Raw genomic sequence first — 21,924 nt, forward strand, 5'->3', positions numbered from 1 at the left:
GAGTGGGTGACACCATTCCTTGGTGTGATTATACAAAGTAGAGTGTTATTTTCTCTGGGCTCTTGATTCTGGGTGTGATGGTGGCCAGTGCTCTGGAGCTCCTCCGTCAGTCACTTCGCTGCAGCGATGCGCTCCCACCAGGAGCTGTGAGCTAAAATAAGCCCTTTGTTTCTTTTCTTTCCCTAAATTGTTTGTGGTCAGAGTATTTTTATCACAGCAACAGAAATGAAAACTAGGACGCCATGCTTCGTTTCTCACTCCTGGTCTTACCCACTCTTCTGCTCCATCTTGATTGCAAAGCACTGGAAAAGAAACCCCTAACCCCAAGCCCTGTAGGACTCCTCCAAAATAAGCATCAGCTCCAGAAGCTAGGAATGGTGGCACAGGCGTGTTATCCCAAACTGAGGCTAAAGGAGCTCTAGATTCTTAGAACGGTGAGATCCTGTCTCATGGGGGGTGGGGGGTGCGGGTGGGGAGGAGGGCTGGAGAGATGGTTCAATGACCCAGTGCACTTACTGCTTTTGCAAAGGACCTGGGTTGAGTTCCCAGCATTCCTATGTCTGCTCATAACCATCCATAGCTCCTGTTCCAGTGATCAGACGCTGGTACCAGTGCACAAGCAAAACACTCATACACATTAAATAAATAAATAAATAAATAAATAAATAAATAAATAAATAAATCTGCTCCGGCGTTCAAAACCGTCTTCCCTTAGCCGGTACATTTGTGAGTACGTTAATGTCCACTCACTCTCTGCTCCCCAAGAGCCTGCACCCACTAGGTGCTCAGTAAGTATGTATGGGAATGGGTGTGTGAATGAATGAGTGAGTGGGTGGGTGGGTGGGTGAGTGAGTGAGTGAGTGAGTGAGTGAGTGAGTGAGTGATACTCAATGTGCTAGGGCAGGAGTGTACAGGGCACAGCCAGTGAGCCGGGGGTCTGGGAGGCTCGGCCCTCGGGGGCGTGTCCGTAGAGGAGATTGCGGAGCTCCGGGCGCCAAGCAGGAGCCGGCCGCCAGCATGGAGAGCGAGCTGGAGGCGCTAGCCCAGCAGCCGGCGAGCCCCGCTGAGCCGTCCTTCCAGGCGCTGGTGGAGGCTGCGGGCGGCCGCGGGCAGGTGCTGCTGGTGGGCGAGCTATGGGAGCGGGAGCAGAGCCGCGCGCTGCTGCGGGACTTCTCCCTCGCCGTGTTCCCTCCGGAGCCGGGGCCGGAGCCGGGCAAGCTGAACAAACCAGGCAAGCAGAGCTGCGCAGAGACCGAGAGCGCGTGCACCGCGGAAGCCACCGGGCCGCATCGGGCTCCGGGGGCGAAGGCAGAGCGCGCCATCCGCTCGCCGCTCGTCTTCGTGCTGTGCCGCGCCTCGTCCCTGGCCGCCCGGAAGCCGCGGCGCCGCCTGCGGGAGATGCTGCGGGATGTACGAGGCCGGCGGCGGGAGGGCGCCGCGCTGGTCGGCGTCCTGGTAGCCGACTCGGGAGCGGAGGACGCGGTGGCGCCGGAACTGCAGCTGCTGGAGACGCTGCTGCGCACGGTGTTCGGCCGCCAGGTAGGGGGCCCGGTGCAGGCTGCCGCCTTCCGTCCCGGATCCCCGGCCTCCATCCTGGCGGTCCAGGAGGCGGCCCGCAGGGCCCTGCAAGCTGCCGGGCCAGGTCGACCAGGTGAGGCTGCGCGGGTCGGGCTGGGTACGGATGAAGGCGTCTGGGGAAGCCTTGAGTCCCTTTAGACCGGTTGAACCCCAACTCTGTTGTGCACCGAGGTAAACTGAAGCCCGGAGCACAAGGCCTTTCAGACTAAGGTGAGCTGGCACTGGACAAGGAGTTGGGTCTGTCAGGCCAGGTCCCGACTGAACATGAGATGGGGGACAAGGAGCTGAGGGTACAACTGGTCAGTAAATAAATGACAGGGCTGGATTGCTCTGAACAAAAATGTAGGAGTTGAAGACTGGGGATAGGGGAAGAAGATGGAAAAGTCTCGGGGTGCAAAAGTTTGAGTGGTGTGCGTGGGGGATGGTGAAGAACGGAGGCGGGGAGGGGCAGGGAGAGTGACTGGAGCTTTAGGACTCTGTGCAGGCGTTTGGAGTAAGGGTGAGAAGCGCTGGGAGGCTCGGCGTGGAAGGGTGAAAGGCGGACACGGTCCCTGGCACAGACATGAAATAGACTGCCAGGGAGCTGGTGTGGGGAAGGGCGCGAGGGACAGAGACCACAGTAACCTCAGTGATTCCTGGCTTCCCGCCTAGGATACATCTCCATTGATCGCTGGCTGCCTTTGCCAGGTGAGACAGGGGATCACCGGATCACTGTTTCCTTCCACACTCTCCCAAAGTGTAGAGAAGGGTGTGAGAACATCACCCAGCCGGGGGCTGTTCCATCACAGACAGATCAGATGTCCTAGGGCAGAAGAATTTGCAGGAATTCTGCCGTGTAGTGGGATTAAAATGTGGGCCTTCAGTGGAGCCGGGTCAGAGGTTGGGACTGCTTAACTCTCTTTCAATCTACTCTTTACCATAGGAAACATCTGAGTTAGTAAGTGGCTGTTTGGGGCGTTCCGAGGCATTTGCTATTGGTCATTAGCCAGCCACTGGAAAATGTCAGACCTTTCTTATGGGGGAGACACTGTCTGGTGTTCCAAATGTCACACTTGCACCTGCCAGCCTGTCAAAAATAGTTCTCTCACTGGAGGCTCCCCTAGCCTCCCAGTTTCTCTTCTATAGAGGCTGAACAACCTCCAGCATCCTGAAAAGTGAGGGAAATAAGTACCCTATATATTCCTGTTCTGATAATATCGGGTCAGTTGATTCTTACCTGGCCTTGAGGGAAAGAAGGGAATTCACACAACTTCTCCCCAGACTAATGAGCTGGCACCTAAAAAGAACTCACTAAGCCTTTCTTCTCTTAGCTCTCCTTCCACCGGGCACATCTAACTCAAGCCATGGTTTTGTGCACATGGCTGTGACCCAGCCTGGAAAACCCCCTCTCCTCTTCTTTCTGCAGCTCACCCCATCCCTCCTCCATTCAGAGCTGGACCTCTTCCCTCAGGGAACCTTCTGAAAATCCTATGCACTCACTCCTGTTTGCAGTCACTAGTGAAATACAGAACCTTCGGTCGGTCGTTGGCTCTCTCAGCAATGACCACATGGTTCTGTCATTGTCCTCTTGAGAGTTTAACAACCCCCGGGTTCCCCTTTCCTAACTCCCTGCCTGGCACCCAAGATGGACGACCAAATCCTTGCTTTGAAATAAACGTTAACACTCTAGAAAATGGGACCTTAGCAGATGTATCATCCTTTCAGGCACAACGATGCATACCTGTAATCACAGCATTTGGGAGGTTGAGACAGGAGGATGGGAAGTTCATGGTCAACCTATGCTACATAGAGAGATCCTGTCTCAACAATAAATGAATGAATGGACAAATAAACAAATGAAGAAGTGAGGTAGGGAAACGAGGAAGGAAGGGAGAGTTGGAGCTAAAACTGGAGGAGAAATGGCTGCTCTGGGTCTTTACTTTAGTGGTATGCAGCTGTGACTGATTTCACGTCATCTTGTTGGTAAGGTTTCCCCAGCATGTGCACATATCACAGAAACGTATGAGTCGGAAGTGAGATAACCCGACAGATGAAAGCAGGGCAGTAGAAAGTCAGGAGTCCTGGGTTATTGAAGAAAGCCTCTTGGTTCTGAAGCAGGCACTAGCTGACCTCTGCCCTGGGGATTTGGACTCTTTCTAGCAGAAGGTGCCTGGGAAAGACCGGGCCTCCCTGGCCTACTGACTTGCTTTTCCTGGGGTCCTCGGAACCAGAGGAAGAACCGAGGAGGATGCACCTCCTCCCGAGGCCCAGCTCAAGGTAAGTACATTGGCTGCCTGGATCCTGAGTGAATACAGGGGCGTTAGGGACACACTGTCTCCATGCTGAGAATAGCAGGGACACGGGGTATCTGTCCTTCCAAGTAGGGCTCAGGCTGGGTCAGGCAGAGTTCCTGCCCTAAGAATTCTCCAACCTGGTGAAGACGTGAGGAGATCTATAGGACAGGAATTCCACATGCATAGTGGGGGTGTGGGGCAGGCCAGTGTCCCCTGAAGAACCGTAAGTGCTAAGGAACTAGTGGTGTGTGAGTACCCTGAGCAAAGCTGGCCAGCGGATATATCCAGAAAAGGACGAGCCCTCCGAGGTCCTCAGGCCTGAGGTGCAGGTGGCAATGGAAGGCCTTGAAGTGGAGAGCTGGGCCACATGGGGGCCAGGACGCCCTTCAGGGACACAGGGTCTTAGACACAAGCAGAAAGATTGCAGTGGAAACAGAGAGAGAGAGATTAGAGGCAGGTTCCAGCTGGAGGGGACCACAGTAGCTCCTGGAGGGATATTTGGTGACCTGGACCTACAAAGGCTCTAAGACTAGACAAGCAGTAACTCCAGGGTGGAGCCATCTTGCTGGTAAATGGAGGTATGGAAAGATTAGGAGTCAGACAATGAGTGATGCTGTAAAGTAAGCTTTGATTGTGTCCCTTATTCAAAGCTGACCATTCGCTGTCCTCGGAGCCTTCTTTCACTGCCTAATAATTTGCTACAAACAGTGACTTAAAGGAACGTACACTGGGCTAGTAGGATGGCTCAGTGGGTAAAGGTGCTTGCCACGAAGCCTGAAGACCCGAGTGTGTGTGTGTGTGTGTGTGTGTGTGGTTTTATACAACATCTTTTATTTTAAACAAAACAAGACACCTTCTTGTGATTCTGTGGGAATCACCTCACTCTGAGCTACATGCACAACCTTTTGCTGTTTATTTGGTTTGTTTAAAAAATATTCTTTATGTACTCCTTGACAATTTTATACATGTTGTCTTGTCTTGGACATTATAGGCTGGCTTTGAACTCACAGTGTTTCTGTGTGTGACCTTGAACTTCTCATCCCCTTGCCTTCATCTCCCAAGTAATGGGATTACAGGCAGCCACCAGGAGTTGGTGTGGTGCTGGGGACTGAACCTAGGCCTTATGCATGCTAGGCAAGCGCTCAACTGAACTATGCGCCCTGCCCCATTCTTAATGCAGAGCCCCAGGATACATAGAAACCCCGGGTTGTTCGCCTTGTGGCTCCCCAGATGCTGACTGAGGATCAGTTGGCAGGGAAGCCCAAACTCAGCCAGCATGAGCTGGAAGAAAACTCATCATCTCTCATAAAAATAGTGGAGTTGGCTTTAAAGTTGGTCAGCATCGGCCCAGGAGCTCACAGACACCATCCAGCACCTGGGGCTTTTCTTTCTCTCCGCTGGCCCGTAGACTGGTGACAAGATGGTGGCAGGAGCGCAGTGACACACTCCTAAGTGTGTCCTTGCATAAACACCTAAACACGGGCTTGCTGGGTCAAAGGGGGTGTGTCTTTAAAAAAAATGGTTTTAGACCTGTAATTTGTTTGACTCTTTACATTTCTGATGTGTCTGCACCGTGGTGTGCACGTGGAGGTCACAGGACAAATTTTAGGGAGTTGGTTTTCTACTTCTACCATGTGAATTCTGGGACTCAAACTCAGGTTGTCAGGCTTGGCAGCAAAAACCTTTACCTGCTGAGCCATCCAACCAGCCCTTTTGGGGGGCTTTGAACATAGACCTTGGGCCAACTTCTTCCCTTGAAGTGCTTGGATGTTGATTCATAAACTTCATCTTTTCATTCTCGAATGTTCCAGAACACCCCCAGGCCTCAGAGGAAGAGCTTGCACTGACAGCCATATTTCCCAATGGAGACTGTGAAGACCGTGGGAGTGGATCTAGAGCCCAGGATAGAGCTGTCCACATGCCACTGAGCCCTTAGAGGACGCAAGATGAAGGCTGGACCCCTAGACTGGCCCTAACCTGCACACTGGGGTCTGGACCTCCTCAGTGAGTCTCCTTGTCACAGTGTTGACCTCAGCAGATGGAGACTGACTGACTACAAAGATCCCACTTGCTTGGGGGCTTCTGCTTTCGCTGTTGCCAGCTAGGCAGCAAGCCCTGAGGGACTTGCTCCGCACATAGTGTTTCTCACTGTTACCAAGGTGTGGTGATCTTGTCTCTCTGTGCCTTCAATTCTCTGATCCAAGGAGACACTGAACCACTTTGCAAACATGTCACTCAGTGTCTGGGGCTTCTGTTTCCAGGATGATTGAGGGGACGACCATCCCAGTGGCTTTCCATCCAGTGATAGGCTGCGCCTCAGGCAACACTGGAAACCTGTGTGTGGGGCAATTAGTGGGCATCTCACAGTGTGTATGATGGCCCAACCACAAATAACTGGTTTACACAGAATACCAGTTGTGACAGTTTTGAAAAATGGAAGAGCCAATCCCTTCTCCCTGTCATTCTGTGAAGAGATTCCCTTAGGTTTCTTGGGACCTTGGCTCCTAGAACAAGCCAAAATGAAAGCCTGACTGTTGCAGTGAGGGGTCCTGCCAGGCCAGAGCCAAGATGGTCTGTGTGTTGCAGGGCCAGGACCAAAAGCACCTTGCATTCTATAGGAAAAAGTGGCCTCTGTCTTTCTCGTGTGGACACTGATTACTGTGCCAAATCCTTTGCAGAAAAGTTTGCTGGGAGCTGCCTATATCACCAAGGGTGTTCAGCCCCCTGACTTGTACTAGATCGCGGGTCCTAGCCCAAATATTCTGGAATCTTCCCTCAGAGTCTTTGAGTCACATAGGGTGGTGATATACTCTACAGAGCCTACCAGTTGCCTCTTGTCCCTGCCTGCTCCTGGAGAATTCAGTCTTTGGAAGGGGAAGGCCCTAGTGGCTTCCCTGATGTGAGAAGGTACTGTCAGAGAGAAGTGGATAGACCCGCATGGCTTTGCATAGCTCCCTGTGAGGAGCTACAACCCTTGAAGTCCTAACTTCAACTCTTTCTGTGACAGTACCAAGGGAGGGGACCCTCCCTACTCTGTGCCTTGATTTCCTCTTGGTGATCCACAGCCTGATCCTACTCCCTCTCAGTCTCATGGAGAGAGTGTGGTGCAGGGGGTTGGCATCTTCCTGGCATGAGGTAGAAGCAGACATCATTTTAATAATACAAGGCTGACGGGCAGTGGTGGTGCACACCTTTAATCCCAGCACTTGGGAGGCAGAGGCAGGCAGATCTCAGTGGTTCAAGGCCAGCCTGATCTACAAAGTGAGTTCCAGGACAGCCAGGACTCTTACACAATAAAACCCTGTCTTGGAAAAAAATAGAAAAAAAAATAGTAATGCAAGGTTGTCCCACGTGAAATGGTCCCAACTGGCATATTTTATTCAAGTATGAACTAGAGGCTGGGGGTGTAGTTCGGTTAGTAGAGGGACAGCCTAGCATGCCAGTTTGATCCCAACCACTATATGAAGTGGATGAGGTGCACATGTCTGCAATCCCAGTTCTTGGGAGGTAAGGAGAGGGGAGTCAAATTCAAATTTGCCATCACCTGCAATTACAAATAGGAAGCCAAAAAAAAAAAAAAAAAAAAAAACAACAACAAAAAGAATTGTGAATTATTTTGATTTAAAGTTGTTCTTAAATGGGGAGAGTGGTGTATTTGATGCTGTTATATATCTGTTACAATGTTGACCTACCAATCCTATGTAATATTTCAGTTCGAGTTTCATTATTGCATCAAGGAAAGGGACTTGAAATTTACGTTGGGAATTTGTCTAAGGTGGAAGTTACAGGGTTAAAAAGCTTTCGTATTTGCTACCCATGTTTAAAATTTAGGATAACGCACATTTAAATCAGTCAAGTTTCCTTAAGGAAGGATGTACCTTTCTCTCCAGCCCAGACTTGGAGCCCCATCTGTAGGCGAATGTATGTGAATTCACGAGAGTCCCAAAGAAAGGATATCAAAGATTTATTAGGGAACACTCATGATTGATAACAAGGTGGAGAGCTGCCGCGGTCTTCTGTTCTACCATGGGAGTGAATGGAAGCAGCGATCCGATCCAACCACCACACAAGAGCGAGCGAGCCTGCCTGCCCCCTCTGCCTTTTTAAAGAGTTACAAAGCTCTGTCTCTATGGGGTCAGACAGCCCAAAGTCATGGATTGCTGTCGGAATACCCACTACACCCATTCCCCCTGCACCTCACTCACAGTACCGCTTGAGCTTGTAGCCTCTGGTCTAAAGGGTGATTTACACAGCATCCATGCTAGTTGTGGTTTAAGTTGCCTGTTGTATCTTGTATGTGGTTGAAAAGGTCTTTGTACTAAGTCTGGGTTCTGCTTCCCAGCTGGCGAACAGATGCAGCAAACAGCATCCTGCCATCTGTCTTAGTACTGTTTCCCTGCGGGGCAGAAAGACTTGGGTTTCACCTGGGATGATCCTGTGGGACCCTTCTAGAGGAAGGAATGAAGGTTGGAGTGGCCTAAGGAAGGCTGGAGACCTGGAGAAAGTCAGGAGTCCCTGGGAGCCACGTGTGAGGAACTGCCCCCAAACTCCACCGGTCCTGGGGTTCTAACCTGTAATGGGAGGTTAGTTCCCCTGCTTTTGACTTCAACCCTGGTACCTTATATCTAATAAAGCAGACAGTGCCTCTCTGGTATCTCAGAGAAGCAGAATGGGTCACCCTTCTCTAACCGGTCCTCACGCCCTGGGGAGGAGTCTGAACAAATGAAATACCCCTAAAAGCCTTCAGGCCCAGGGGATTTCTCCACAGCCTCCTGGCTGGAACTGGAAAATGAGTATCTGGGAAGGAGAAGCGGGTATTAAATAGATTTGTTTATTTGTTTTTACTTTCTACTTATCAGGGAACACATACATACATGTCACAGCACATGGAGATCAGGACAACTTGTGGGAGTCAGTTTCTTCTTCTACCATGTGGGCCTAGGGGATCAAACTGAAGTCATCTGGCTTGGCAGCAAAATACCTTTACCCACTGAGTCATTTTACAGTGCCACAAGTAAATATTTAAAAGGAGATTCTCTCTTTAATTTAAAGATAGCATGTGCTTTGATATACAATAGAGGGTGTGGACATGTATGCATATGTGTGTGTTTAACCAGAGCTAACCCAGGCCTTCATCGGCTTTCGGGAAAACCTTTGTAAGATTTGTGTCATCTCCTGTTCAAGTGTTTGCCCCCAAAGAGTCCCTGGCTGGTCAAACCAAACCTTCAGGAAACCCTGTAAAGGAACCAAATGTGGAGGCCTTTTCAGTGAGCCTCTCTTCTTTTGCTAGAAGCAAGGACCAAACTTCAGCAGGATGGTGATGACCACTGATCACTGAAGATGTGAAGGCGGTTCACGCTTTAAAATGCCAGTGACAGCCCACCAGTGGTGACACACACCTTTCATTGCAGCACTTGGTAGGCAGAGGCAGGTGGATTTGAGGGCAGCCTGTGGGTTCCAGGACAGTCAGGGCTACACAGAGGAACCTTGTCTCTCCAAAAAAAAAAAAAAAAAAAAAAAAAAAATCAAAAGGAATAATTTTTTAAAAAGCCAGTGACAAGGTAGGGCTGGCTTCACAGGGACGTAGCCTGGACTTTGTCCTGTTTGCATGGTAAACAGAGCCTTCCCTGCGTGTGAGTGGAGGAAGCTGGCTTTATTGAGGATTGCACTAGTACTCTGACCTGTTTTTGTGAGTTAGTGGATCAAGCATTGGGACAGAGGTGGAATTTAGCCAGGACAGCCTGCTGCTTGCACAACCTTGGTACTGGGGCTCAGGGGTGGGGGTGGGGTGGTACTGGACCACCAGGAATCTATGTGCATCCTTATCTGCCTTCAACCTTGAGCCAGAGTCTTCTGCTAGCCTCACACACAGGGCTGCCAACTGGGAGAAGACCCTGGCTCATAGGGTGAGAGGGGAGAACAGGGTGTTGGGGGGGTCCTACCTTGGGGGGGTGGCTTTGGGAAGGATGAGAACCCTGTCTACTTTCTTCCCTAACTCTCCATAGCTCCTACCCGAAATGTTTAGCGGGGCTTGGAGCACCCAGCTTAGTCCTTGTGACCAAGCCTTGGTTTTGAGATCTAGCTGCAAGAACTAGGTCTGTCTCTGTCTTGGTTAAGGTGTTTACTGTTGAGAAGAGACACCATGACCATGGCAACTCTTACAAAGGAAAACATTTCATTGGGATGGCTTGCTCACAGTTTCAGAGGTTCCGTCCATTATCATCATGACGGGGAGCATGGGCGGTGTGCAGGCAGACGAGGTGCTGGAGCTGAGAGCCCTACATCTTGCAGGCAACAGGAAGCCGACAAAGATACTGGGCAGTATCCTGGGCATAGGAAACCTCAACCACAGTGACACACGTCCCCCAAGAAGGCCATAACCACTCCAACTAAGCCACACCTCCTAATAGTGTCACTCCCAATGAGAGTATGGGGGTCAATTACATTGAAACTACCACTGTCTCTTGGCCCCAAGTTCCCTCTCTTCATTACCAGTTGAAGGGGTCTCCAAGTTGAGGGCGACCTGCATCATTACTAGGCTAACTTCACTCTGAGCTACAATTCCTGGGGGCTGGCTGCTCCAGAACCCTAGATGTGGGGACAGTTACTCTCAGCTCCTTGGTCCCCGACAAGAGGGTGTCTCCCCTTCAGTCTATCCAGATCCAGACCACAGGGACCGCTCCAGAAAGTAGGGCCATGAATTAGAGGGCTTAAAAGAAATCTATGGCAAGCACATGTGACACTTTTGATTTTTTTTAGTAGCCGCCCTGGGGAAAAGGGCAAAGAAACAGGTAAGGTTGATCGTGAGCATTCTTTTGTTTGTTTGTTTGTTTGTGGTTTTGTTTGTTTGTTTTGTTTTGAGGCAGAGTCTCACTAGGTAGCTCTTTCTGGCCTAGAACTCACTGTATAGGTCAGGTTGGCTTCAAACTCACGGAGACCCACCTGCCTGTGCCTCCTAAGTACTGAGAATAAAGGCATGAGCCACCACACCCAGCTTAATATACTTTTAAAACACATTTATTAAAGTTTATGTGTATTGTGTGTGCCTGATATGCACAGTATGTGTGCAGGAGCCCATGGAGGTCAGAAGGGGCATTGTATCCCTGGGAACTGGAATTACTGAAGGTTCTAAGTTGCTGTGTGGGTGCTGGGAATTGAGCCCAGGTCTTCTGCAAGAGCAGTAAGTGCCCTTAACTGCTGAATCATCATTCCAGCCCTTTGTTTTCAAATACAGGATCTTCTATATCCCAGGCTACCCTTCAATTTGTAGTTGAGGATGACCTGAAATGAGCTTCTGTGCACACACAGAGGCCAAAGGAGGAGGACATGAATATACCCTTTCTTATCATTTTTCATCTCATTCCCTTAAGACAGGGTCTTTCGTTGAACCTGGGACTCACTAGTTTTCTCCTAGGCTGGTGGACAGCAAGTCCTAATGACTCTCCTATACCCTTACCCCCTCCCGGGGCTAGGGTAACATGTATGTGTGGCTATGCCTGGATTTCTATGTGGATACTAGGGATATGAACTCCTGTCATCATGCTTGGACAGCAAACTCTCTTACCCACTGAACCATCCCTCTAGCCCCACACCTGATCTTAGGCAAGGCTGGGAATCAAACCTAGGACTTTGTACATGCTAGGCAAGCCCACTACTAACTGAAGCACACCCCCATCCCATATATACTTTACTAAGACCGAAATTGACTTCAGTTGGGAATGACTAGTAAAACATTTTACATTTTTAAAAGCAAAGACTCAGTATTTAACCCAAGCTAGCTTTGAACTCAGCTGTGCAGCTCAGGCTGGCCTTGAATTCATGATGCTCCTGCCTCACCCTTCCAGGTACTGGCATTACAAGCATTGAGTGCCTGCTTTGTCTCCACGGCATTTCCCATCCTGTTTTGCCAAATCACTGAACCCTGTGAGAACTTTAGAGCTTAATCCACAGCCAGTGAGATGGCTTGGCAAGTAAAAGTAACCACTGCCAATTAATTAGGGCCTGAAGTGGATCCCTGCAACCTACACGGTAGAAAGAGAGAGCCTGGGGCTAGAGAGATGGCTGAGGAGTGAAGAGCACTTGCTGCCCTCATAGAAGACCACGGATCAGTTCCCAGCCCCCACATGATGGTTCACAACCATCCATAACTCCTGTCCCAGGGAATCTGATGCCCTCTCATGACCTCTCCCAGCACCAGACATGTATGTGATACACATACATACATGCATACAGGCAAAACACTCTACTCATGCAATAAGATAACCATTTAGCCTATGCATTTATTTTCAGAGGAAGAACTGACTCAAGTTACCCTCTGATTTTGCATGCACACCACGGCACTGAAAATGCTTAATTTGTATTTAGAGTCCATTAAATTTAGTCATAAGATTATTCACATCCTCCTCAAATTGTTCCGTCTATGAAGTTTTTCAGTAACTGGACTGAGTATTTGTACAATTGGGAAGAAATGCAATGAATCGAAATTAATTTGACATACCAGTTGATTACATTAAATCAGTAAGTTTTCTACTTGAATATAAAAATTTAATGTCAACTAATTGAAATTAAATGCAATTTACAGTTTAGTTCCTCCGTGGCATTAGCTCATTTAGAATGGTCAGTGGACCCGTAGCTGATGATGGGTAAGTAGCTCGGTGAAGAGCACTTGCCTAACATACAAAAGGCCCTGGGTTCAGTCTTGAAAAATCTAACAAAAATGCAACGTGACTGCTTTTTTGTAGTTCATGGTGTGAACATCACTGAGAGAACCAGGAAGGCACTAATGACTTATAGAGGAGGGATTCCTAACTCCTAATTCCTGGGAGATGACTAGCCATCAGAGAGAGAGAGAGAGAGAGAGAGAGAGAGAGAGAGAGAGAGAGAGAGAGAGAGAGAGAGAGAGAGAGAGAAAGAGAGCCACAGGACATTTCCCTGTGCCATTCCCTTCCCTCACCCCCACCTTCAATGATCATTTGGTGCCTCAGTCTACCCACGCCAATTTCAGCCGTGGACAGGCGTTTGACCTTTGATCAAGCATCCACACGGGGAGATTCCTGTCATCTGCTGCAGGTCACATTTCTGCTCCCAACAATAAAAACTTTATCTCTAAAAACATGGCACTGGTCGTCAACGAAGCAGCCCCAGCAGAGTGGCTGAGTTGCCTTGAAATCCATGGCGCCGGATAGACCGGACGCCATTCTGCAGAAGAGACCGGAGCTGCGGGGCTCAGGTGATGCCCAGCCACTGCACCACTCTACTGCAAGGGATACATGCCAGGTCTGAGGTTTCAAGCTGGCTGGGGATCTGGGCCATGCTCCCACGAGTCTGCTACCAGCAAGAAGCATTGAGACCACCAGAGGGCGCCTCAAGACCAGCCAATTTCCTGCCTAACTGCTGCCCAGGCTTGCCCACCAGCCCCTAGGTGGGTGAAATGAACCTGGAGATGTTTTATGGTTCTCATAACTTTTGATCATTCTTTAAGAACAGAACGCATCCTGTAGGAATTATTTCTGTCCTTTCACTATGTCCTCAAAAGTAGAGCTCATTTAAATCCTGAAAAGGGTAAGATAGTTTTAAAGCCATAGAGTAAAGCTCTAATAAAATTGTGGCAATGACAAGCAAACCATCCAAACTGGAAACACGGCGATTCTCCTACACAGGGCAAACTAGCCACCCTGATGTTCTCTCTCTCTCTCTCTCTCTCTCTCTCTCTCTCTCTCTCTCTCTCTCTCTCTCTGTGTGTGTGTGTGTGTGTGTGTGTGTGTGTGTGTGTGTGTATTCAAACCCAGAGCCTCACCTGTGCTAGTCCAGTGTTCTAACCACTGAGATACACCCTAAACTCTGAAAATATTTTTAATTAGTTGTTAACATATCAAATTCCGGAGCTGGGGCTATGATGTACAAACTAGTTGTCAACATTGTGCACATTTACTGTGTAAAGAGCAATGGGTTCCCTTCCGGCACTGCAAAAACAAATACCTAATTGTACAATGTAAGGACATGGCTGCACCAAGACATGGTTGAAGGGAAGGTTTTTATTGTACATATGATACAGAATACAGTCAGAGGCATCTGGAAGAGTCCAGAGCAGAGAGAGAAAGTAGTAAACCAAACATGGCCATCGGGGTGGGGTGGGGTAGGGGGTAGAGTTAGAGAGGAAGAGAAAGAGAGGACCAAGAGAAAGTGGCAAGGGAGGGGGGGGGCCAAGAGTGTGAATGGCCAAAATGGCAGAGTTCTATAGGAATGAGAAGCTGGAGGAAGGGAGGCCCATGGGCTGGAGCAGTTTAGGGTAGGGGCAGGGTGAACGGAGCTAAGAGACACGAGTGCACACAGGTATGAGTCAGCTTGGAAGCCAGTATTCACCTTGGTGTGCTAATAGTTAAGGTTAGAGGTGGGGCATAGCCCAAGCCTTGAGAATCAGGGGTTTAATCACAAACAGGAATTAACCTAGTTTGTCTTTACTAAATGATGCTTTTAAGCCTAAGATGGAGGCAGGCTGCTTCTTCAGTCCACTCTTGTATTACCTGTTGGCAATTGTTTGTGACTTCTCTAGGGGTTTGGGAGCACACAAGTGTATTTATGTGGGGGTACCTCTGTGGAGTTGTACCCCAAATTCTCAATCTGCTTGTCTCTTATGCACACCTGTTTGGCCAGAGCCTTTTGATTCCTGTCGCTGACCCTTCAAAGGATTTTGGCTTAAGCAAGCATGGCTTCAGAATGCTAAATTATTGATTGAAGAGTCACATATACACTCAAGCACGTTAGCAATCATTTAATTTTCTGGCAACTGTAAAACATTGACTTGTCTCACTGTGTTAGATTGTTTTGAGAAGGCCACAGAAATAAGCTGCAGTCACTGCTATTCAAAGAGTAGCTTGGTGGTGCAAAGCTAGCAGCTTGAACAGTACTTTTGCCAGGGATAAGACTAAATGGTAAAGTGAATAAGACTATGGGTTTGGTCCCTAGCAACTCCCCCCACAGACACAACACTGTTTACTACTAACCTTTGTCAAGATTTTCTCAGCATCGCCTATTGAAGTAAATCTGCTGTTGAAACTGCTACATGAGAGTGACTGACCTGAGAGATGGCTCAGTAGTTAAAGCACTGGCTGCTCTCCAGAAGACCCAGGTTTGATTCCCAGCAACCACGTGGCAGCTCACAACCATCATTAACTCCAGTTCCAAGGGACCTGATGCTCAACCCTGGCTTCCAACGGCAGTAGGCATGCATATGGTGCAGGAACACACACACACACACACACACACCATAAAAGAGTGTGTGAAAGTCTTCTGAAGATGTATTAGGGACTCATTGCTAGGAGGGGAGGGGAACCCTGGTTAGGTGGGGGAAGAATATATGATGTTGTCCCTTCCTTTGACACATTTTTCCTATATATTATCACATACTTCTGGGTTTTGTTTTGTTTTACTGAGACAGGGTCTCTCAACATATCACTGGCTGTTCTGAAATTCACTATAGACCAGGCCAGGCTTGAACTTACAGAGATCTCCCTGCCTCTGCCTTCTGAGTGCTGGAGTTAAAGGTGTGCACCACCACACCAGCCATACCTCTGCTTTTTGAAACATGTAAATGTACAGCATTAGCTGTTCCAAACATGCAGTTTTTATACTCTTCGTGGGGTTATGGGAATTGCTCACTTGGTAAAATGCTTACTTAGTGTGTGTGAGGCCCTGGGTTCAAGCAGCAGTATAATCTCTGCATTCCCCAACTGGAGGCAAGAGGATCAGAAGTTCAAGGTCATCCTCAGCTATATAATGCATTTGAGGATAGCCTGGGCTATTGTATAACCCCCCCCAAGTCTCATTGTTCATCTATAATTATTAACTCATTATCATAATAAAGACTGGTGGGGTTTTGGTATTTTGGAGACCAGCTTCTTTTTCATTAGAAAGTCTTTTTTAAAAAGATAAATTTTAAGGATCTATTGGGGGGGCATGCGCGCGCGCGCGCGCACACACACACACACACACACACACACACACACACACACACGAGTGCAGGTACCTGAGGAGACCAGAAGAGATCACCAAATCCCCTGGAGCTGGAGTTACAACAGTTATGAACCACTTAATCACTAAAGGCATCTCTCCAAATCACCACCAGCCCCTGCCCTTTCGACACAAGGTCTCACTATAAAACCCCTATTTGACTGGTATGCACTATGTAGACCAAAGTGGCCTGGCACTCACAAAGATCTGCCTGTCACTGACTCTCAAGGCATGCACCACCACGTCTGACACCTGGGAAGTCTATTTTTGTATATTGGGGAGAGGAGAGAATCCTCCGGAGGTGGCAACTGCACAAAAGACACAGGCATGGAGGTAAATTTGTGCCAAGTACGTGTTTATGTGCACGTGTTTATGTGCAAGTAGTTGGAGGTTGACAATGGGTGGCTTCCTCAATTGCTTTTCCATCTTGTTTGTTGTGAGACAGGATCTCACTATGGAACTCTGGCTGTCCTGGAACTCAGTATGTAGCCTGTACTGACCTCGAACCCACAGATATCTGCCTGTCACTGCCTCCAGAGTGTTGTGATTAATTGAGTGAGCCACCACACCAAGCCACCTTACTTCTTGAAAAAGAAACTCTTAATGAACTTGGAGCTCACCAACTGGCTGGACAAGCCTTCCAGAAAGCCTCCTCCAGCACTGGGACTACATCAGCCAATGGGAAGCCAAATTCGATCTCAGGTCCCCATGCTACCATGGCAAGCACTTAGCTGATCAAGTCGTTTCTTTGGCCGTATCCCACCACCACCTCCCCCATCCCCACCAGACTGCACTCTTTATATAGCCTAGGCTGGCCTCGAATTCAAGATCCTTTTCCCTCAGTCATTTTTCTAAGAAAATTACTTTGCTACACTCCCTAAGTCTTGAGTTGGCGAGCATTACCGCAGTGAGACCTCCATAGCCATAGGTGGCGCTGCGAGCACTGCTTATACCTTCCCTTTCTCTTAGCAATGGCGGGTGATGAATGGGCCTCTTTTTTTGCAAGGGTGTCTAGTTTGAAGCCTGATAGCAGATGCAGATCAATGTTCCTTCCCAGCCTGTCAGAACCTTGACCTCGCGAAGAGTTACAAAAGTCCATGTGTTTTGTCCTTTTGCACAGTCTCGAGAGGCGGCAGATTCACAAAAGACACAGGCGTGGAGGCGAATTTGCGCCACACCTCAGGCGGAGATGCGGGCAGCCCTAGGGCGGGCGGGGTCCTCGGCTAGAAGCGAGCCGGCGGCCTGTGGAGGGGAGTGAGTGAGCAGCGTACCCGGGAACCTGGAGGCGCGGCGGAGCGAGCGGCCCTGAGCTGACAGATCCAGGGCTTGGCCAGGACTGTGGACTAGCGGACGGGCGAGTGCAGGGAGCAGCCATGATCACTTCAGCCGGTGAGTGCGGCCGGGAGCAGGCGCCCCAGGGAGGAGCCGCCACCGCGCCGGCGTTTAGCTGAGTCAGGGCGAGTGACTGGGCACCTCCGGGTCGAGCGCCGGCCTGCGCGGCCCCTCTACCCGAGGCCCACCCTGGGGACGAGCGCTGGGCGCCTGGCCAGCCCACTGCAGACCCCTTGGGTTTGTAGGGATCGGACCAGGTGACCACTTGGGCATCTCTCTCCAGCCACACCCCCGTGCCAGGACTGGACCGGGCTCCTAGGCATCCGCTGGACCGCAGGGAGATTTCCTTTCTTCTCTTTGCCCGCTTCCTGCCCAAGTGTCCCACAAATCCTTCCCCTCAGGTGTTTCGATTGGGGTGGGCCCCGGTGCCATCGTGAGCATCGTAAAGCAGCTCCTGGCCTGGCAGCCTAACTGCTACACCAAGTGCTCCTGGCTCGGACTGAGATACCGTCTCCTTGAAGTCCGAAATTAGGTTTGAGGTGGCTGGTTTGTGGGGCCACCGAACTCACCTAAGAACTTCATTCGGGAAAAGCAGCTTTGAATGGAGCGCCGACTTAGGGGTGTGTGTGTGTGTTTAGGTGCTCGGGACTCGGGGCTGCAGAGCCGATTTCAATACACGTGTAGTTTTATACGTAGGTTACGTGTAGTGGCGATTGAAGTGGGGCGGTGTAGAGGTTAACTACTGACTGGAGGTTTTCAAGCCGCTCCCTGCAGACTGGTTTGCAAATAGCTGTTACCAGCCTTCGTGCCTTTTCAACTTTGGTTGCTTACATACCCTTGCTTGGTTGCCCTTTTTAATTCTATACTTGCTCTACAAGTATTTGGTTGTGAACAAACAGGTTATGAAGTAGACAGTAGTCTGTATGGTGGGGAGCTTGAGACCATCTATCTGTACGAGGATTGGTTTAATTGGTAGAGATGCTGGGAAACTGACAGTTCTCTCTCTCTGTCTCACACACACACACACCCTTCTTTGTTGTTTGTTTCTTTGTTTTTCAGACAGGCTTTCTCTGTGTAGCCCTGGCTGTCCTGGAACTCACTCTGTAGATCAGGCTGGCCTCAAACTCACGGAGACACCCTCCCCCCGGCCTCTGCCTCCCAGTTGCTGGGATTAGAAGTGTGCACAACTACCCCCTGTGGTGGTCATTTGCAAGCACATGAAGAAGCATTGCCTGTACAAAAGTTAGACTTTTGTCCGATGGCTACAGATGAATTTTAGTTCCCACCAAAGGAAGCCTGTTTTTCTAGTTAGCTCTGGAGGCGACCACTAGATTTCTTGCCACTTGTAAATATAGGCTTAGGTCCAGCCCTTGCCCCGGTTGTCAGTAGATGTTGCCTTCACTGTGTTGGCTGTACTGATCTTTGTCCTCTGGGTGCTTGATGGAGTACTGTTAGAGTGGACCCAGAAATAGCCACCTCATTTGGAATGTGGTCCAGGCCACCATCATCCCTTGCCTACATTATTATACAAGCCTCTAGACTTTTGTTTTTCCACCAGTACTTTTTCTAAGTCCATTCTTCTAGGTCTTGGAATTTGCTTTGGAAACCTTGTGTAACATCAGTGATGGTTAGAATAAAATTCAGGTCTGTAATGCCCTGGTCCTCATTACACCATAACCACACTGGATTTTTGTTCAGTTTCTCTCCTGTTTAAAAGTTCTTGCACAGTTCTATTCCCACTCTAGCCTTTTCTTTTACAAAGTATCTTAGGTCTTCAAAGTTCATCTCAACCTTATCACTCAATTAAAACATTCTGACTTCCCCTTGGCAGCCACCTCTCCATCACAATTCTGTAATGACCTTGTTAACTTGCCTTAATACTATTAGACTGAACTCCATGGTAGAATTTTGGGCAGGAAATCTGTTTCCATAGTTCTTAGGTCACTAAGTGTATGCCAGTGTGCCTTGAGGGGCTGGAGAGATGGCTCAGAGGTTAAGAGCACTTGATGCTTTTGTAGAGACTCAAGTTCAGTTCCCAACACCCACAAAGTGGCTCATAGCCACCAGTAACTTCAGTTCCAGGGGATGTGGCACTCAAAACTCCTAGGCACCAGGCATGCATGCAGCACACACAAATGTAGGCATGCAAGCAAAAATATTCATGCATGTAAAATAAGTGAGTCTAAGTAAAAAAATAAAAACTTTGCCTTGAATGGAGAAATCAGTCCCAAGGTTTTCAAACAGACTGAAAGAAAACTTGGTGGGAAAATAAGGAAATTTTAGCTTCTTTGTGGTGTCAGAACTAAGAATTTGAGGCCCTACCTTGAAATACTGGGATGATAGCATAGTATACATTTATAACTATAATTTAAGTTTGTTGACTTGTCAGCTTCTTGTCACTTTGTTTCCTGCCAGCTCAAGTTGGCTTAGGACCTGGGCTTAGGATCTATCCTGGGTGCTACCCTGGCCAGAGTCAGGGTTCTAGTGTATCCATTTATTCATTCACTCACTGGGTGTGTGTTAGTCACTAAAAACACTGGTGAATTAGAGACTAATGTGTTCTGTTTTGGTTTGTTTTTTTTTTTTTTTTTTTTTTTTTTTGTCCCCATCCCAGGAGATTTTACTATGAAAGGGTTTAGGGACAAAGAGATTACTAGTACTTACTAGAAGGAAACATGAAATTGGGTGGATTGGTTTTAACACAAATAGAGGAAGTAATGCTGACAAGCTTTAAAACAATAGTTTTCTACCCTCTATCCTTTTTTGACCTCCAGAATCAACCATATTCAACTTTCAAATAGTAATTCCAGGACTTACCTCTATTGATTAAATGATATGAAAATATTGCTACTTATTGTCAATTATGATAAAAGCTTTATTTTTATTCCGATCTACTTATTTTATGTGTGTGTTTTACCTTTGTGTATATTTGTGCACCACCTGTGTGCCTGGAACCCATGGAGGTTAAAAGAGGGTATTGGATTCCCCAGAACTGGAGTTACAGATGGTTGTGAGCTGTCATGTGGGTGCTGGGACCTGAACCTTGGTTCTCTGCCATAGCAACCAGTGCTCTTAACTATTGAACATCTCTCTAGCTCCATACATGTTTTTAAAAGGCACACTCCTAGGTCTTTGCCTATCCACAGTTGGGTTCTATTCGGTCTTTAAGTAGGAAGTGTTGGTGGGGAGTAGAGAGCATGTCTGATTTAGCCGAGCTCCACCGCTGAAGACTGCCACTCTGTGCTAGGACAGCCGTGGAGGAAATCAGTCATGGCTGAAGCCACGGGAGAGTCCAAAGATCCATCTCTTCTGGTGAAAAGGCCACTCTGATGCCCGCTGCACTGCTTGTGATAGACAACCAGTGTCTTTGGATTAAGTGTGGTATCGTCATTCTCCATCCGTGTCAACAGTTGCGGTCTGCCCTCCCGTACACACAAAATCTTTCTTTTCTTCTAACAATAAAAGTGTTTCAGTAGTCAATTAAGGTACTTAACGGTTAAAATGATTTCATTTCAAGTTTATCTTTTCTCCTCTTTACCCTGGGTATGTCGTGCCAACCCAGCATACCAAGGTTTTTGCCTTTACAACATTGAGGTGCCCTCATTTTGCTGCTAAACGTTGTACCTTTTCCTTTGGGGCTACCCAAAAACTGCCTGAGCTGTTTGCCAAATATGTATTACCATGTGGAAGTAGCTACATCTTTGAACTTAAAATGACAGGGACACTTCTTAGTTAACCAGTTTCAGTGTTCCCGGATGATTTTATAACCAATATGGGAAACATATTCGAGAAAATTTGACTTTATGGTAAAAGGACAGAATTCCCCATTATCATTTTCCTGGTAATCTCTTGAGTTCTTTGGGAGGACTCTCATTACTGCTGACGCTCTGGACCTAGGGTGAGGTGTGTAGAGGACACTGTGCTTGGTGAGGCTGTTTATCATTTAGTAAAAATTGTTATTTGTGGGCCAGCAAGATGACTGAGTTGGTAAGGGCTCAGGCTTGATGACCTGAATTCACTTTCTGCAACGCAACTGGGAGGAGAGAGGGGACTCCCACAAGTTAAGAAAGTTATATGCAGCGTGGCGTGTGTGCTCACTCGCACACAATGAGTAGATAAATGTAAAAATAAATTTTGTAACCTGTTATTGTGATAGGTAGAGGTACTTTAATATAGACACACTGAAATAATTGAAACTTTTTTGTAAGTTATTTTATTCAACTTTTGAGTCAGGACCAGCCTCAGACTTGGGATTCTTCTGCCTTCTCCACATGCTAGGATTGCAGCATGTATCTCCACACTCAGCAGTTGTTGGTTTATTTTGTGTGAATAGATTTTATTCTAAAGTTGTGTAGAAATGTTACCTGGCTTGGCCAGTATATCAGGTGAGTGTTATCAAGCACAAGAACCATAGGGAACCCTTATGCCTGGGTCTTGACTCCATGTGTTCTTGTAAAGAGGTTCTGAGGCAAGACCAAGAGTTTACACTTGTAGTAAGTTTCCAAGTAACAGCAACACTGTTGGACCAAGAACCATAGTTTGAAAGTGGTTGGGCTAGGCAAAAAGATGACACATGGGGGGGGAGGGGGGTGGACGACTGGAGAGCTGGCTCAGAGGTTTAGAGCACTGACTGCTCTTCCAGAGGTCCTGAGTTCAATTCCCAGAAGCCACATGGTAGCTCACAACCATCTGTAATGAGATCTGGTGCCCTCTTCTGGTCTACAAGGATACA

The 21,924-nt window shown here is 48.3% G+C and overlaps 2 protein-coding genes across 3 annotated transcripts in view; both read left to right on the forward strand.

Annotated features, from left to right (window-relative positions):
• Positions 1–1,017: 1,017 nt before the first annotated feature.
• On the forward strand, positions 1,018–5,916 carry CUNH2orf72 (chromosome unknown C2orf72 homolog). Of its 2 annotated transcripts, none has more exons than XM_051190702.1 (3): positions 1,018–1,651; positions 3,721–3,834; positions 5,663–5,916. In XM_051190702.1, the coding sequence occupies exons 1-3, from the start codon at positions 1,018–1,020 to the stop codon at positions 5,785–5,787; spliced, it is 873 nt and encodes a 290-aa protein (XP_051046659.1). In that variant the 3' UTR covers positions 5,788–5,916. The 2 variants fall into 2 exon arrangements, with proteins under 2 accessions (XP_051046659.1, XP_051046658.1); XM_051190701.1 differs by having other exon boundaries at positions 3,718–3,834; positions 5,663–5,914.
• An 11,164-nt stretch (positions 5,917–17,080) lies between these two features.
• The window catches only part of Psmd1 (proteasome 26S subunit, non-ATPase 1), a 72,559-nt gene continuing 67,715 nt past the window's right edge, over positions 17,081–21,924 (forward strand). The window contains exon 1 of the mRNA XM_051190703.1: positions 17,081–17,249. Within this exon, the coding sequence (XP_051046660.1) occupies positions 17,234–17,249 (16 nt within the window). The 5' untranslated portion in view covers positions 17,081–17,233. The remainder of the gene's footprint in view (positions 17,250–21,924) is intronic.

Source organism: Phodopus roborovskii, unplaced genomic scaffold, assembly GCF_943737965.1.
Source record: "Phodopus roborovskii unplaced genomic scaffold, PHOROB, whole genome shotgun sequence".
Lineage (NCBI taxonomy): Eukaryota > Metazoa > Chordata > Mammalia > Rodentia > Cricetidae > Phodopus > Phodopus roborovskii.